At 52.7% G+C, this 14905-nt stretch overlaps 2 protein-coding genes across 2 annotated transcripts in view; one reads left to right on the top strand and one right to left on the bottom strand.

The window, feature by feature from the left end:
* LOC139685218 (olfactory receptor 14I1-like) overlaps nucleotides 1–2199 on the bottom strand; it is a 22951-nt gene extending 20752 nt beyond the window's left edge. Inside the window, exon 1 of the mRNA XM_071581856.1 lies at nucleotides 2153–2199. The gene's annotated coding sequence lies outside the window, so the exon portion shown is untranslated. The remainder of the gene's footprint in view (nucleotides 1–2152) is intronic.
* LOC139685212 (olfactory receptor 14J1-like) overlaps nucleotides 1–14905 on the top strand; it is a 24061-nt gene extending 9156 nt beyond the window's left edge. Inside the window, exon 2 of the mRNA XM_071581851.1 lies at nucleotides 14414–14905. Within this exon, the coding sequence (XP_071437952.1) occupies nucleotides 14414–14905 (492 nt within the window). The remainder of the gene's footprint in view (nucleotides 1–14413) is intronic.

Here is a 14905-nt window from a genome sequence, read left to right as displayed (position 1 = left end):
CCTTTGGCCTTCTTGCCCACCTGGGCACACTCTGACTCATATCCAGCCACTCTCCAGCAGCACCCCCAAGTCCCTTCCTGCTGAGCAGCTCTCAAGCAACTCTGCCTCCAGCCTGGAGCATTCCATGGGGTTGTTGGGACCCAAGGTCAGGATCTGACACTTGGTCTTATTGATCCAGCTTGTCCAGATGCCTCTGCAGAACTTTCCTGCCCTCCAGCAGACCCACAATCACACCCACCTTGGTGTTGTCCACCAATTTACTGAGGGTGCAAACAGTTCCCTCATCCCAGACATGAGCAGCCAGTTTCTGCAGGAGATGCTGTGGGAGGTGGTGCCAAAGACTTGACTGAATTCCAGAGAGACACATCCACAGCCTTTCCCTCATCTCCTCAGTGGGTCATTTTGTCATAGAGGGTGATAAGGTTTGTCAACCAGGACCTGCCTTTCCCAAACCCACACTGACTGTGTGATGGCACTCAGGATGATCTCCTCAATGGACTTCCCTGCAGACTAAGGAGAAAGCTGAGCTCTGCCTTGCTCCCTGCGTCAGTTCTGCTCCTGCTGACCCAGCCCTGGCCCTGTTCAGCCTGGGGTGGCTGCGCCGCTGCTGCCCGTGAGCGACAGCTCCGCGGAGCCTGAGAGCTCTGCAGAGAGCGAGGAGCAGCCCTGCTGCACAAGGGAGAGCAGCACAGACTGAGCATCACATCTGCACTGCAAGAGCTGCATTCCACACCTCTGCCTACAGGAACAGACACAACATCGCTTATCCCCCACACACACTAAGATGGCAGAAAAATACTTTGTTTTGGTGGTAAACTTTTTTTTTTTTGGTTCTCAAAAGTATTCTTATTGTTTTCCTAGCTGTTCTTATTTCCCTCTCCTGAATTTCTTAGCAATTTCTTAATAATAAAAAATCAGGCTTTTGAATTAACAGAGAACTTAGTTTAATTTTGTTGGGGAAAATATTTTGAACCTAACTTCTTTCAGTGATATTTAAGCAGTTTGTAACACCATCCTGCCTCTCCCAGACTCCACACTCCCTTTTCCTTTACCCTGGCACCCACTGGACTCCCCTTTTCTGGGCAGAGACCCCCCGCACTCCCAAACCACCTCTCCCCACCCCTAATCTTCCCTGTCCTTCAGCTTGGCACCTTCCTGATCCCAATTTCCAGAACTGAGATGCTCATGCACCCCCTTATCCTGCACACCCTTTCCTGGCCATCCCACCACTTCCTGCCCCCACATCCCCCTTTTCCTTGACTCTGGGACTCCCAGGATCCGCACTCCTGCATTTCCCAGACCCCAGGCACCCCTTTTCTGAACAATGGGGGACATCTTGAACACCCTTTCCTGGCCATTCTGGGTCTCTGTAACCCATGATCCCCTTTCCCCAACATCGGGGAACCCTGGACCGCCCTTTTCTAAGCACAGGGTTTGCCTGGACCCCTCAACCCAATTATTCAAGCCCCTGCACCCCCCTGTCCTTGGCACTGGGATGCCCTGGAATATTTTTTTTTCAGTACTGTGTTCCCCCTGCACCCCCGAAATTCAACCCAAAAACCACAAACACTGAGCCCCCCCAAAAACCCTGCCAGGAGTTCTCCCTCTCTGGTCTCCCCACTTTGGGGTTTAGGGTGTCCCCCCTCTCCGGGCTGCCAACGAAGGGCCTGACCCAGGCACACCAACCCCCCAAGGGGGTCCCGTCATCCCCCTGCTCACCAAGTGGCTCTGCCGGGAACCGACACTGAGACCCCCCAGAACACCTCCCGGGGACCCCCAGTATCCCCAATATCCCCCAAGGGGCATTCCCAGCTCAGCTTTGGGGTCCCTCAAGCCCCACCCATCCCCCGAACACAACCCAACCCCCCAGAGCCCCCCCAGGCTATTCGGGGCTCGGCTCGGGAGTCCCGCAGCACTTTGTCGGGGCCCTTTGCCGTCCCTGTGTGCAGCTCCGGCCCCGCCCCGCGGCAGCCCCAGCGCGGGCTCCAAGGAGCGGCACATCCTGGTGCCCTTGGGGGCTTTGGCCGGGCCCATCCCGGCTCTCGTGTTCCATGGCACAGCCCGCACGGCCCTTAGGAGGGCACTGTGCAGTTTGGGGGGGCCCAGCTCCCCTTTCCCCTTTCCCCCTTTCCCCCCCTGTTTTCCTGCTCACCCGAGAGTTCCTGGCGCGCAGTCGGAGCGCTGGAAAGGAAGAGGAAGAGGAGGAGCGTGGGTGCCCCCTCCCCTTGTCCCGGGGGTGTTCCTGGGTTGGCAGCGCCCACTCCGTTGGAAGGCGGTCCCGGCGGGGCGGCCGGAGCGGGTTTGGGAGCGGGTGTGGGCGGCGGTGTGAGAGAGAACAGGTCTACCCGCCCGCCGCCGCTACCAGGTCTACCCGGGGACGCCCAGGCTCCGGAAACCAGCGGCTGAAGCGCAAAGTCCGGCAGAGACAGCAGGTCTACCGGCTGAGCTTAGAGAACAGGTCTACCCGCCGCAGTGAAACAGGTCTACCCTCTGGACTGAGGTAGTGATCAGGTCAACCCGCCAGACTAAAAAGGCTTCCCGCCGGACTGGAAAAGTGAACAAGTCAACCCGCCGGACTAGGAGAGAGACCAGGTCTACCTGCCCCACTGAGCGAACAGTACTAGCCGTGCTTAGAACAGGTCTACCCGTCGGGCTGAGGAGTACCCGCTGGACGGGAAGAGAGAACAGGTCTACCTAGAGACTTGAAAATACCCGCCGACTGAGAGCAAACAGGTCTACCCACAAAACTGAAAGAGAACAGGTCTACCCGCCGGACTGAAAGAACAGACATCCGCGCTGGAATGTTCAAACAAACAATGCCCTGTTTGCACATGTATGGGTCTGACTTCAACACCTAATTAACATCCTGATGGTGAGGCAACCACTGGACTCAAATGACTGTCAGTCAATCCCTTTATACTATAAAAGTCCAGACTCCTTTCACAGAGGCAGGTTCTTCCCAGGTAACCCCTCCTGAGGGGTGTGTGTAGAGATTCCTCCCTTGGGTGGGGACCCCAGCTAATGTCACTCCTGGAGGCTGAGAGCAGACATCTCCCCAGCATCCTTGGGCTGTCTGAGCTACATCAATTGCTAATTAATAATTATTTCCTTTTTGGTAGCTTTAGTAGAATTGCTTCAAGAATTGCTTGAGGACAGTGCACTGTCCTCTCTTATACCGTAGTTACTGTAGTTTTAGGATTTATATTGTGTAATAAATAATTTTGATTAACATATTTTATCTCATCATTTCTAGTAATAAGTAATTCTTTTGTTATCAACTTTGTCTAAGCTTTCCACTCCCCCCTGCCCCACGGTGCCCCCTCCCCACCCAGCAACCCCAGCACCCCACAGCAGGTTGGGAGCTCAGGGAGCCACCCGTGCATCCCCTTTTCCTGCGTCCCCGTCTGACCAAAGACCCTCATGAAACCGTCCATCCTGCCAGCCCACCCCTCCTTTTCCACCCTTCTACCTATTCCCTCCCATTCCCATCATCCCCTCAATCCCCAAGCCCCCACAAGATCAGTTTGGGGGTCACAGCTCACACTTTCCCTCTTCTCCCATCCCTTACATATCATCCCGCCAATTCTCATCCACCTCCTGAGCAGTTCTGGGGGCCCCACCCTCTCCTTTTCCCTGCTCTTCTCACCTCTCCAGCTTCTTTCCCATCATGGGTGGCAATGCTGTGAGGAGTCAGCTGGGCCTCAGCATCTCCAGGGGCCCGTGGCTGAGAAGGGGCTGCCAGGTCACATCTGTCACCTCCCTGACAGGCAGCAGCAGCCTTGGGCACCCAGAGGCAGCTGAGCCACCTGTGCACACACCCTGAGAGCTGCCCCAGCTGAGAGTCCCTCTCAGGGGCCCTGAGGAGCTCTGGGCTCTGGCAACACAAACCTGCTGGAGTTTTAGAAGGCAAAGAGGCCAGTCCTGCCCTGGGGTCACAATGACCCAGAGATGAGGGCAGGGACCTGAACAGCTCTGGAGTGACCCTGAGGGGAAGGGCCTGGGCTGTGTGAGGGATGTCCTGAGGCACAGGATATCAGGATCAAAGTTAATAAGGACAACAGGACATGGGGCTGCCTTGAAGGGAGTGTGGCAACCCAGACAAGGGAGGTGTCACCCCCTTGGACTGAGCCCTGGGGTAACACATCTGGACTGATGTGTCTGAGTTTGAGGTTCCCCATTGTGGAGGAATGAGGAAGAACTGGAGATGGTCCAAGGAAGATCTGGTTGGGCATTCGACAGGCTCCATGGGGCACTGGTCACAGCTCCAAGCCTGATAGAGCTCAAGCAGCGCTTGGATGATCCTCACATGGTGTGACTCTTGGGGAAGGTCCTGTGCAGGACTAAGGGTTGGACTCAATTATCCTTACAGGCCTCTTCCAGCTCAGCATATTCTGTGATTCTGCCAGGATGACAGAGCTTTTCTTGGTACTGGAAAGAGAAGGAAAGTCACAAAGTGTAGCTTGGAAGTTTCTGAGTGGAAGGGAGGAAAAAGAAATGTCACTCAGAGAGTAGCCTTGTGGTACAAGAGGTCACCAAGAGGGTGTCAGTATCATCCCATGGCTTTGTGTTCCAGGGAACAGTCAGAGATGGTGCAGAGACATCAGTGAGGGCACAGAAATGCTGCTGGGAGGGCTGGTGGCAAAGCAGGATGGGTGTGTGCAGCCTGCAAGGCCAGAGGAGCAGCAGGGACAGGGCAGGAGAGGCTGCAGGACAGATGGCCAAGGACTCCGGCAGGGCTGGAAGGCACAAAGGCACCCAGGCCTTTGTCCCCTGGGCTCTGGCAGCTGCCTCTGCCACTGAGAACAGCAGAAAGAACTTTCCTTTGAGGTTCTGGACTTGGTTTCTCCCTCAGCCCTCCCTGAGGAGTCTGGGAGGGGTTGCAGATTTGAACATTTGTTGTTCCTCCCCCTCCCACCCCACTGCCCCACAAACAGCCCTGAGCCACCTGTGAGGGACAGGACCTGCTGTCCCAGGGCCTGGGGCTCAGGCCTTGGCCTTTGTGCTTCCTCCAACCAGCCCAGGGTTTTCTCAGCATTGCAGGTGCCTGCACAGAGCCTTTGTCTCCCTGCAATCAGGGCCTCCAAGGATCTGCTCCAAGGAGTCCCTGGGGAGGCTTTGTCAGTGCCTGCCCTCAGTGGGGCCCATTGATGCTTCAAGGAACTTGGAGTTTGGCCTCTGACTTCTTGAGCAGTTTTTCAAATTTTGTCTCACTACTTGAGGATCATGGACTCATCTCCAAATACACATGGGGGCTTATTAAGACACATAAAAACAATTTATTTCTCTTTCTTTAATTGCTTTCAAGTCTTCAAGACTTGTACTAATTGGAGTTGTTTTGTAGTTTTGCTAAGGAAAAAATTTCAAAGTGGACTGCACAAAAAATATATGTTTTTTTTAGTGAAAGGGAATGATTTATACAGAGACTTGAGCTGCAAGAGGTTCAGGGTGCAAAGTATTTGGATACAAAAATGTTAAAACATATTAATGGCACTTTATCATTGACAAATTTAACAGTTATCAAGTGAATTGATGCCATTTGCTACAATTTTAACAGTGACTCAATTATAGATTCACAACAACAACATTCACACCACACTCAATTCAAACACACACAGGCAGAGATGTTTGGACACATCAATATCTGTGTGTGTAAAGGTGCCCATGCACAATTCTCCTGGTTGTCAGTGAAACACTCCCATCCCATCCCTTTGTGTTTCCCAAGAGACAAGGGGGGCACCTGGAGGGGTGTGTTTGTTGAGGGGGGATCAGAATTGTCCTGGACATCAGCGACGCTCTTTGGAGTGTTGCAAACTTGAGGGTTCCCGAGCTCTGAGAGGCTCCCACAGGTGCCCACTGAGAGGGAGGTGCTGGGGAGCTCCAGGAGCCTCCCTCAGGACCTCTGTTTGTGGGGTCACAGGGTGACTGGCTTTAGTTCTCTGCTGAATTTCCATCCTCATGTCAGGAATGACTGGAGTTTCCAAAATGTTTGGGAATTGTTCCACTTGTGCTACATACAATTCATGTAGGGAAATGTTCCAAGGCTTTCAGAGAGTGGGTGATTGTACTGTGATCCCCACCTGTTATGGGCAGGATTGACCCCACCTTTATCATACAGGAGCACTTGGCACAGTCAAGGGACACTTCACCACACACCTGGAACAGCCAAGGGACCTTTCATGGCTCATCTGATTTGGTCAAGGCTTGTCAGGAGCACCTGAAAGACTTTTCAGCAGGGCCTGGGCAGATGAGCTTGATGGGCTTGATGAGACAAGAGATAATGGTTTTAAGCTTACAGAGGGCAGATTCCAACTAGATATAAACAAGAATCTTTTACATTGAGGGTGGTTGTCCAGAGCAGTGGTCGGTGCCCCACCCTTGGAAACATTCAAGGGCAGCTTGGATGGGGATCTGAGCAACCTGATCTAGTTGAAAATGTCCCTTTTCATTGCAGGGGTCTGGATTGGATGACCTATAAGGGCCCTTCTGACTCAAACTGTTTATGATTCTGTAGTTCCTTATTGTCCTACAGGAACCAAGGCTGGCAAGGCTCACACAGGTTTCAGCATCCCCTTTACTGGCCCAGGTGGCAGCTCTGCTAAAAAGCTGCTGCAAAGAACCTCCAGACCTAAAGGAGCTTTTGTCCTGAGCTCAGCTGGGACTGTCAAGGGACTGGGAGGTTGATGTGACTTCCAGGTGCCCACTGAGGCTCTTTGTCACTCCTCACTGGAACACAGAAAGCTGGTACCAAGTGCCCAAAGTCCCAGGCAAGCAACAGGTTTCATTCAGAGCCTGCTGGGGTGGGTGGCAATGAAAGAGCAACTGAGGTGTCCCCAAGGAGTAATCCCTGCTGTCCCCAGGGCCAGAGAGATGCAGAGCTGGGCTGTGCAGCCTGGCAGGACAGGGCTTGGCTGCCTGTGGGGTCTGTGCAACTGAGGGTTGTAGAGCATTGGAGGAGAATGTCCAGGGAAGTGTCTGAGTCACCATGGAATCAGAGTAGTTAAGGTTGGAAATGACCTCTAAGATCATGGAGCCCAAGTTATCATCACTGTCACCTTCACCAACAACTAAACCATGTCCCAGGTGCCATGTCCAGACATCTTTTGGACTGTTTCAGGGATGGTGACTCAGCCCCTTCCCTGGGCAGACTCTTTCAATGCTTGGCAGCTCTTTCAGGGAAGATCATCCTTTTTGGCCTTGAAATATCCCTTGAGGCATTTGTCCCTCCTCTCTGACACTCTCATGTCTTCAATCCCTTCCACAAGCCTTGGCTCTGCACCACACTCCCTCTGATTTCCAGTGACAACAATTCCCAATGGTGCTGATCCATGTGGGCTACAAGTCAGGTAAATAGTTCACCAGGGTTACAAGGGCTAATTACTCCTCCTTTGTTTCCCACCCCTGTTGGCCCCTTCTGTTTCTGCCTGTTCCCACCGCTACCATGCAAGAGCTCCTGGTACCATCAGGGAGTCCCTGTGGCTTGACTGGAACAGTCCAGGGACACTTTCCTGCTCAGCTGGGTCAGTCAAGGCTTAGGAGGAGCTTCTGAGGTCAGGCCCCAGGATGGGGCTGGGCCTTGGAACAGGCTGCCCAGGGACCTGGCAGAGTCACCATCCCTGGAGGGGCTTACAAGGGGTGTGGATGTGTCACCTGGGTACATGGTTTGTTGGTGGACTTGGCAGGTCTGGATTGTGGTTGGACTTGGTGACCTTGGAGGGCTTTTCCAACCTCAGTGATTCTCTGATGCAATGACTCATCAGCTCTATGATTCTGATAATTTTTCTCCTGCAATCACATTCTGATATGATGGAAATGGTATTGACATTTCCTTGAAAGTATTGAATCATTTCAATTGATAAAAATACGTCATTTAAAACTCAAAATATCAAAAAAAATTCTTTGGTTTTCAGATTGAGCTGCACTGACTCACCATCACCGCCCAGAGCGACTGGAGGCCTAGATGTATTTGAGGTCCTTCCCTGGCACTGGCAGCTGTCACAGAGGACCTGCAGGATATCAGAAACCTGTTGGAGCTGCAGATGGAACCTGGGCAGAGGGTCCCAGGGAAACTGCATAAGAGTATCAGGTATTTGTGTCCTGGTAACACAAGAAGAAGAACACAAAAGAATATTAAAAGCTTAAAATTTTCTTCCCTCTGGATGGTTTTTGGATACCTGTCTGTCTAGGAAAGTGCCCAGTGGTCCAGTTAAACCCTTCCTGCCCATCACTGCCCCTGCCCCAGCCCACACAAGGAGCTCTGTGAGGTTTCTGAGGTGGAGCTCTCTCACCTGACACAGGGGAGCAGTGACCAGTGTCAGTGACACCCCTGGGGTTTGGAGGACCAACTTTGCACTCATCTCACACATCTGTTACAGTGGCTTCCTGTAAGATTCCCTAAATCATCAAATCACTTTTCCTTTCTATCCTCTCCAGGGTACAGGATGTGTGACTCTGGTTTAGGAGATGAAATAGGTGGGAATGGTCTCACTTGGAGCTCACAGGAGGCATCGAGCTCACAGGCCCTTGTCCTGCTGAGCGAACCTGCTCAACATCTCCTGGGAAAGCAGCATAGAGGGCTCTGGGCACTGCAGGAGACTCCTGGAATGAATGGGGGGAAACTTCCTGACCCAGGTAATACAAGGCCTTTCCAGGGGGGATGTGTTACTGGATCTTTGGTCACCAAGGCAAGTGGTGACCAGTGGTGTCCTGGGCTGCCTCCAAAGCAGCCTGGGCAGCAGGGGAGGGGGATTCTGCCCTCTCAGGTGAGACCCCACCTGCAGAGCTGCCTCCAGCTCTGGGGTCCCAGCACAGCAAGGACATGGAGCTGTTGGAGCAAGTCCAGAGGAGGCACCAAGATGATCAGAGGGATGGAGCAGCTCTGCCATGAGGGATGGCTGAGAGAGCTGGGATTGTTCGGCTGGGAGAAGGGAACCTTTGGGGTGGCCTAATTGTGGCCTTCCAGTACCTTAAAGAACAAAACAGAAGATGGAGAGAGACTATTTACCAGGGCCTGGAGTGACAGGAAAAAGGGGAATGACTGAATTAGAAGGTTTAGATGAGGTATTAGGAAGAATATTTTCCCTCTGAGGGTGCTGGCACAGGTTTCCCAGAGAAGCTGTTGATGCCCCATCGCTGGAGTGTTCAAGGCCAGGCAGGGCAGAGCTCTTGGGCAACCCAGTCTAGTGCAAGGTGCCCCTGTTCATGTCACGGAGGTTGGATATAGGTGATCTTTGAAGATCCCTGAAACTCAGGACACTCTATGATTCTGAGTTACTTCAGGCAACTGTGAAAGAGCCCAACATCTTGACCCAATTGGGGAAAAGGTAATTTTCAAAAAATGGAAATTAAAGTCAGTAATGCAAAGACCCATCAGGTCCAGCCCCATAGAAAATGACATTTCTTATGCTGTGGGTGCAGAAGGCAGTAGGTGTTGGGTTGTGCCTCAGAACACTCAAGCAGATCTAATCAATGCAGCCACGAGCCAAGGCAAACACTGAGCAGAGTGAGGGGCAGAGAGTGGGGGCCTGACATGCAGAAGAAGCAGATTGCTGGGGGAGGAACTGCCTTTCCTGTGCCAGGACCAGGGCACATCCCACTGCAGGAAAAGCCCCAGGCCAGCCCCAGCACATTGAAGGCCACGGTCACAACTCAGAGTGACTTGGTGGCGCCTCTGCTAGGGAGAGCCTGAAACCCCAAATGCATCTTGGCAGCAGCAGGTCCTGCCAGTCCATGGCCAGGAGCCCTCCCTTGCCAGCCCAGCCTGGTGGGCAGCCCTGCAGAGCTGCTGGTTAAGGGTGTTCTTTCTTGCTGGGCTCTGCAAAGCCACTTCTGCTACAGGAGCCTCATGGGGAAGCAATTGGGCCCCAGTAACTTCGAGACAAGATATTAATCAAAACCTGCTCATGCTGTTGCCAAACCCCTCTGAAATGATTGGGGTAATAAAACCCCCTAACACTGCATGTTTGGTGTTAGAAAGGAAGGCATCACTTTATTCCCAGTGCTCTGTGTGTGTCCAACAGAAATCCTTTCACACAGACACCAATGCATCACTTTTTTACCTATTTAAACACTTTTAGCAAACAAAAGAATCAATGTCCATTGGTTCTGAATCACAAAATTCCCTTGAATTAATTAATATTCTATTTCTTAGCAATGGAGGGATTAAGAAAATGGGAAAGATTGTGGGATCAGTTGCAGGACATGGCAAGGGAAAGGCACTGACCAGTCACCTCTTTGCACATGCCCAGCTCCTTTCATACACTTTTCTCTTTATTTTCTCGTGCCTGTTCCTCCACATATCACTTCATTCATTTCCTGGACATCCCATGGCACATCATGCACAATTCCTAAATGCACTTTCTGGCTTCTCACCCTGAGTCTCAGGACCTGAGTGAGAAAACCCCCAACCTCAGCTGCAAGGCCATCCTGGGGGGCTGTCACTGATCACTTGGGGAGCCTTTCATGCTGAGATGTTGGAAATCTCTATTAGTTCCTTTGTAACTTTTGAGATTTGAAAGGTTCCTCCAACGTCATTGAAATTCATGTCCCTAAAAGGACTGTTTTTCCATTTTCATAAAGTGTTGGGGATTAGGTCACATTAAAATGACAACATGGTGCATGTAGGTATTTGCAACCCTGTGGAGAAGGAGTTGGGGTTACAGGAAAAAAGAATAATAAACTGTTTGTGTTGGAAGAGACATAAGATTACCACTAGTCAAGGTGCACTTCAGTTACTCAGGGACACCTTCCACAAGTTTAGGTTGTAGAAAATTCCAAACCTTGGGCAGCTCCAGGGATGGGGTTTCCACTTACTCTGTAACCTGGCCCAGGTTCCTGCCACCCTCAGCACAAAATATTTCTTCCTGACATCCAATGGAAATCTCCCCTCATTCAGTTGCAGTTCCTGTGCCTTGTTCTGCCAATACAACCTTTGGCAAAAAGTGTCACTGTGTCTCTCCTGCACTAAGAGCACAACATTTTCATGGCTAAATACCAGAGATATCGTATGAAGGGGTTTGGAAGCCTCCAAGCCCTGGGCCCAGTGGTGTGGAGACTGAGGAATGAACAGGAGAAGCCTGAGAGTCCTTGAAGAGAAACTCAGGACGTCCAGACTGCACACAAGGAGAAAGGAATTTCTGCCCAAGGGCAGTGTTGTGGTGCAACACATCCCCCTGAAGGAGTCTGGATCAGCCCAAGGCTTTGTGTCCCAAGGCAGAGCCAGGGAGGAGGGAGAGATGTCAGTGCAGGAAGGGGCCAGCGAGGTGGGGCAGCCGGGGGATGCCGACAGCCTGCAGGGAAAGGGGCAGGGCATGGACACCGTAGGACAGCCTGGGCTGGAGAGGAGACAGGGATGTGCAAAAGCTGAAAGGACCCAAGAGAGCCAACTTGTGCAGGCCTTTGGCCATGGCTGCTGTGTGTGCCCCTGATGGCATGAGGAGACAAGTGAGCCTTGCAGCCCTGGGGCCTCATTGCCTCCTTGTCCCTGTTCAGCAGCCTGGGAGGTGCCACCCCATCATCCTGCCCTTGGCATTGCACATCCCACATCCCAGTGCCTCAGGAAGAGCCCTGAGGAATGAGGGAGAGACAGGACCTCTCTTCCCAGGGCTGGGGGCCACGACTGTGACCTTTGGGTTAATGAAATGCTTCTTACTTTCCTCAGCATCAGAGTGACCTTTCTTTCCTAGCCCATATTTGTCATCATTGTCTCTTTCTTTTCTAACTGGAATCTGGGGACACTTTCTCAGTTAAGTCACTCAGAGGGACCCATTAACAACAAAAGAAACTTTAAAGTTTGATTCTGACTTTTCTTTCTCAAGAGGTTCCTGCATCTTTCCTCAGGGTCTGATGTTCAGGGACTCAGCACCAAACCCCCCAGAGGGCCATTAAATGCCCTGGGCTGTTGCTGTGCTGCTGAGCTGGGCCGGGCTCCTGGCACACAGGGAGCTCCTGGCAAGCGGGCAGCGCTGCAGAGAGACAGCTCTGCCCAGGAGCAGCTCCTGTGCACAGCCCAGCAGGGCTCAGGGCACTGCCTGCACACACCGAGGGCAGAAAAGCAGGGCAGAGAGAGGTTACACACAGTCTGGGGTGTGAGGAAAGTTGAGAGGAAGATCCACAGAAGAGGAATCTTTCCAGGCTTTCACACCGTAAGTCTGCATGAAGGGTAATGTATGTGCAGTCTGTGGGAAGATTTCCCAACGCTGGCAAATCCCACAGCCTGGAGGGTCTCTAATGTGGGATATCACAGTTTCTCTGGTGCTGAAGATGAGGACGGGCTGCAAAGCAGGGACTCTCTGCTGCACCATCCCAGGGACATCCCAGCAGGGTTCCCTCTTCACAGACATGGCTGCAGGGTTTGAATCCTGGCTGTGCCACCCAGGCTGCCCCAAACTGTCCTGCAGAGCAGGGTTCTGCACCCCAGGGTGCTGTGCCAGGGCAGGAGCTCTGCCACCTACCAGGGGCAGCTCTCATCTGGTCTGGGGAGCTCCCTCAGTGCTGGGGGAGAGGCTGTGGGTGGAAAGAGCAAACCCTGGCTGGGCAGGGCAGGGCAGGGCAGGGCAGGGCAGGGCAGGGCAGGTTTGTGAAGCTGTCAAGTGAGAGTTTCATAGGTGAGGACTGCTTACAGAACCAGAGCACTGCAGGATATTTTCCAGGGGATACCTCAAGGAGAAGGTGAAAGGAGGGAATTCTATCAAGCTCTCAAGCCACATACCTGGTGGTTTGTCATGTAGAGGGAACACTGAGGAGCTGCACAGGGGCTGAGAACTACCTGGCATTGTTGGAGCCTGGGAGGTGGCACAGCTGGCTCAGGGTGACACTGCCCTGAGTGCCCACCTGGTTCTGTCCTGGCTTCTCCCAGCCGGACCCTCAGTGTGCATTTCCTTTTTCCTCAACTTGCCCTTGTTACTGGGGTTGTTTCCTCCTTCTCTCAGTCAGGTTCACTGGGAATGGGAGTTCAAGCTACAGAGTCAATCACTGATCCTGTGATCGCCCTCAGGCAGGTGGGTCCCTGGGAATGAGACATTCCAATTTTCCTCTGACCTGTGGGGCTGTCAGTAGTGAATTCTGTGTGCCTGGAGAATGAGGTGTGTTTCCCAGAATCAAACCCCATTGTCAGGACACTTGGCTCTTCTCTGAGATGTCCTTCCAAGCTGGGAGCTGCCCTCAAGAGTGCAAATCACCTTCATAGCACAATTGTGTTATCTGAAATCCCCAGTGCAGAGGGGCAGAGATGCTGTGCCCATCCCAGGAAATGCTGTTGAGTTGGTGAGATGAGCCATGTGTGTCCTTGAGACCTTGAGCCAGGCTGAGATATTGAGTGGTCTGTGATGGATCTCTCTGCTCTCAAGAGTGTCTGGTGGCTTTTCAGACAAAAATGGGAGTGTGATCACTCTCTCTCTGAGGAAGGTCCAAGTCCAGGGCAGCTGGAAGAAGGCAGAGGGACAGAGCAACTCCCCTCACTCTGCACTAAGCCACAGACATGGTCGTGTTTGGGAAGCCCTGCTCTGCCCTTTCTCAGGGCAGCACAAATGCTGAGGGGTTCTGCCATCCAGGAAAACTCCACAGGGAAGATGAGGGGAGTCAGAAACAAAACAACCAAACCTCTGAAACTGTCTTCTGGAATCCTGAAATCTTCTCAAAACTGGGAGTGCAGATGCCCATGAGAACTTTTGCTTTAGGAGCAGTTTCATCTGACACAGCTGAACACCAGGATGGGCCCTGCCCCCACGATGGCCATGACCCCCCTGGAGCAGAGCAGGGCTGACCCTCACAGCCAGTGGGCAGAGGGGCTGCTCCTCATGGGAAATGTAGGGAGCACCAAGCAGGGCTCCAGCCATGGATATGAAGCAAAGTTTCCTGAAAAGGGAAACGTGGGGAGTGTGGGCAGAAGGGAAAGGCGTATTGGGATATGGCTGTGATTATTCTCAGAAATATCTCATCTGATTTGTCACTGTTATTTCCTCCTTGGACAGTGCCCCACCTCCAGAAGCAGCAAATGTCCAACAGCAGCTCCATCAGCCAGTTCCTCCTCCTGCCATTGGCAGACACATGGCAGCTGCAGCTCCTGCACTTGTGGCTCTTCCTGGGCATCAACCTGGCTGCCCTCCTGGGCAACGGCCTCATCATCAGCGCCGTAGCCTGCGACCACCACCTGCACACCCCCATGCACTTCTTCCTGCTCAACCTGTCCCTCACAGACCTGGGCACCATCTGCACCATTGTTCCCAAAGCCATGCACAACTCCCTCTGGGACACCACAACCATCTCCTTCATGGGATGTGCTGCACAGGTCTTCTTCCTTATTTTATTCATTGGAACAGAGATTTCCCTCCTCACCATCATGTGCTACGACCGCTACGTTGCCATCTGCAAACCCCTGCACTACGGGACCCTCCTGGGCAGCAGAGCTTGTGCCCACATGGCAGCAGCTGCCTGGGCCAGTGGCTTTCTCAATGCTCTGCTGCACACAGCCAATACATTTTCCCTGCCCCTGTGCCATGGCAATGCCCTGGGCCAGTTCTTCTGTGAAATCCCACAGATCCTCAAGCTCTCCTGCTCACACTCCAAACTCAGTGAAATTGGGCTCCTTGTGGTTACTGCCTGTTTACTGTTTGGTTGTTTCATTTTCATAGTTTTCTCCTATGTGCAGATCTTCAGGGCTGTGCTGAGGATCCCCTCTGAGCAGGGACGGCACAAAGCCTTTTCCACGTGCCTCCCTCACCTGGCTGTGGTCTCCCTGTTTCTCAGCACTGATGTGTTTGCCCACCTGAAGTCTCCCTCCATGTCCTCTCCATCTCTGGATGTGGTGGTGGCAGTTCTGTACCTGGTGGTGCCTCCCACACTGAACCCCCTCATCTACAGCCTGAGGAACCAGGAGCTCAAGGATGCTGTGAGGAAAATGATGACTTGA

This window comes from Pithys albifrons, unplaced genomic scaffold (genome assembly GCF_047495875.1).
Source record: "Pithys albifrons albifrons isolate INPA30051 unplaced genomic scaffold, PitAlb_v1 scaffold_44, whole genome shotgun sequence".
NCBI classification, from domain to species: Eukaryota; Metazoa; Chordata; class Aves; order Passeriformes; family Thamnophilidae; genus Pithys; species Pithys albifrons.
Note: the sequence above shows the minus strand (reverse complement) of the source record. Positions and strands in the feature narration are given on the sequence as shown.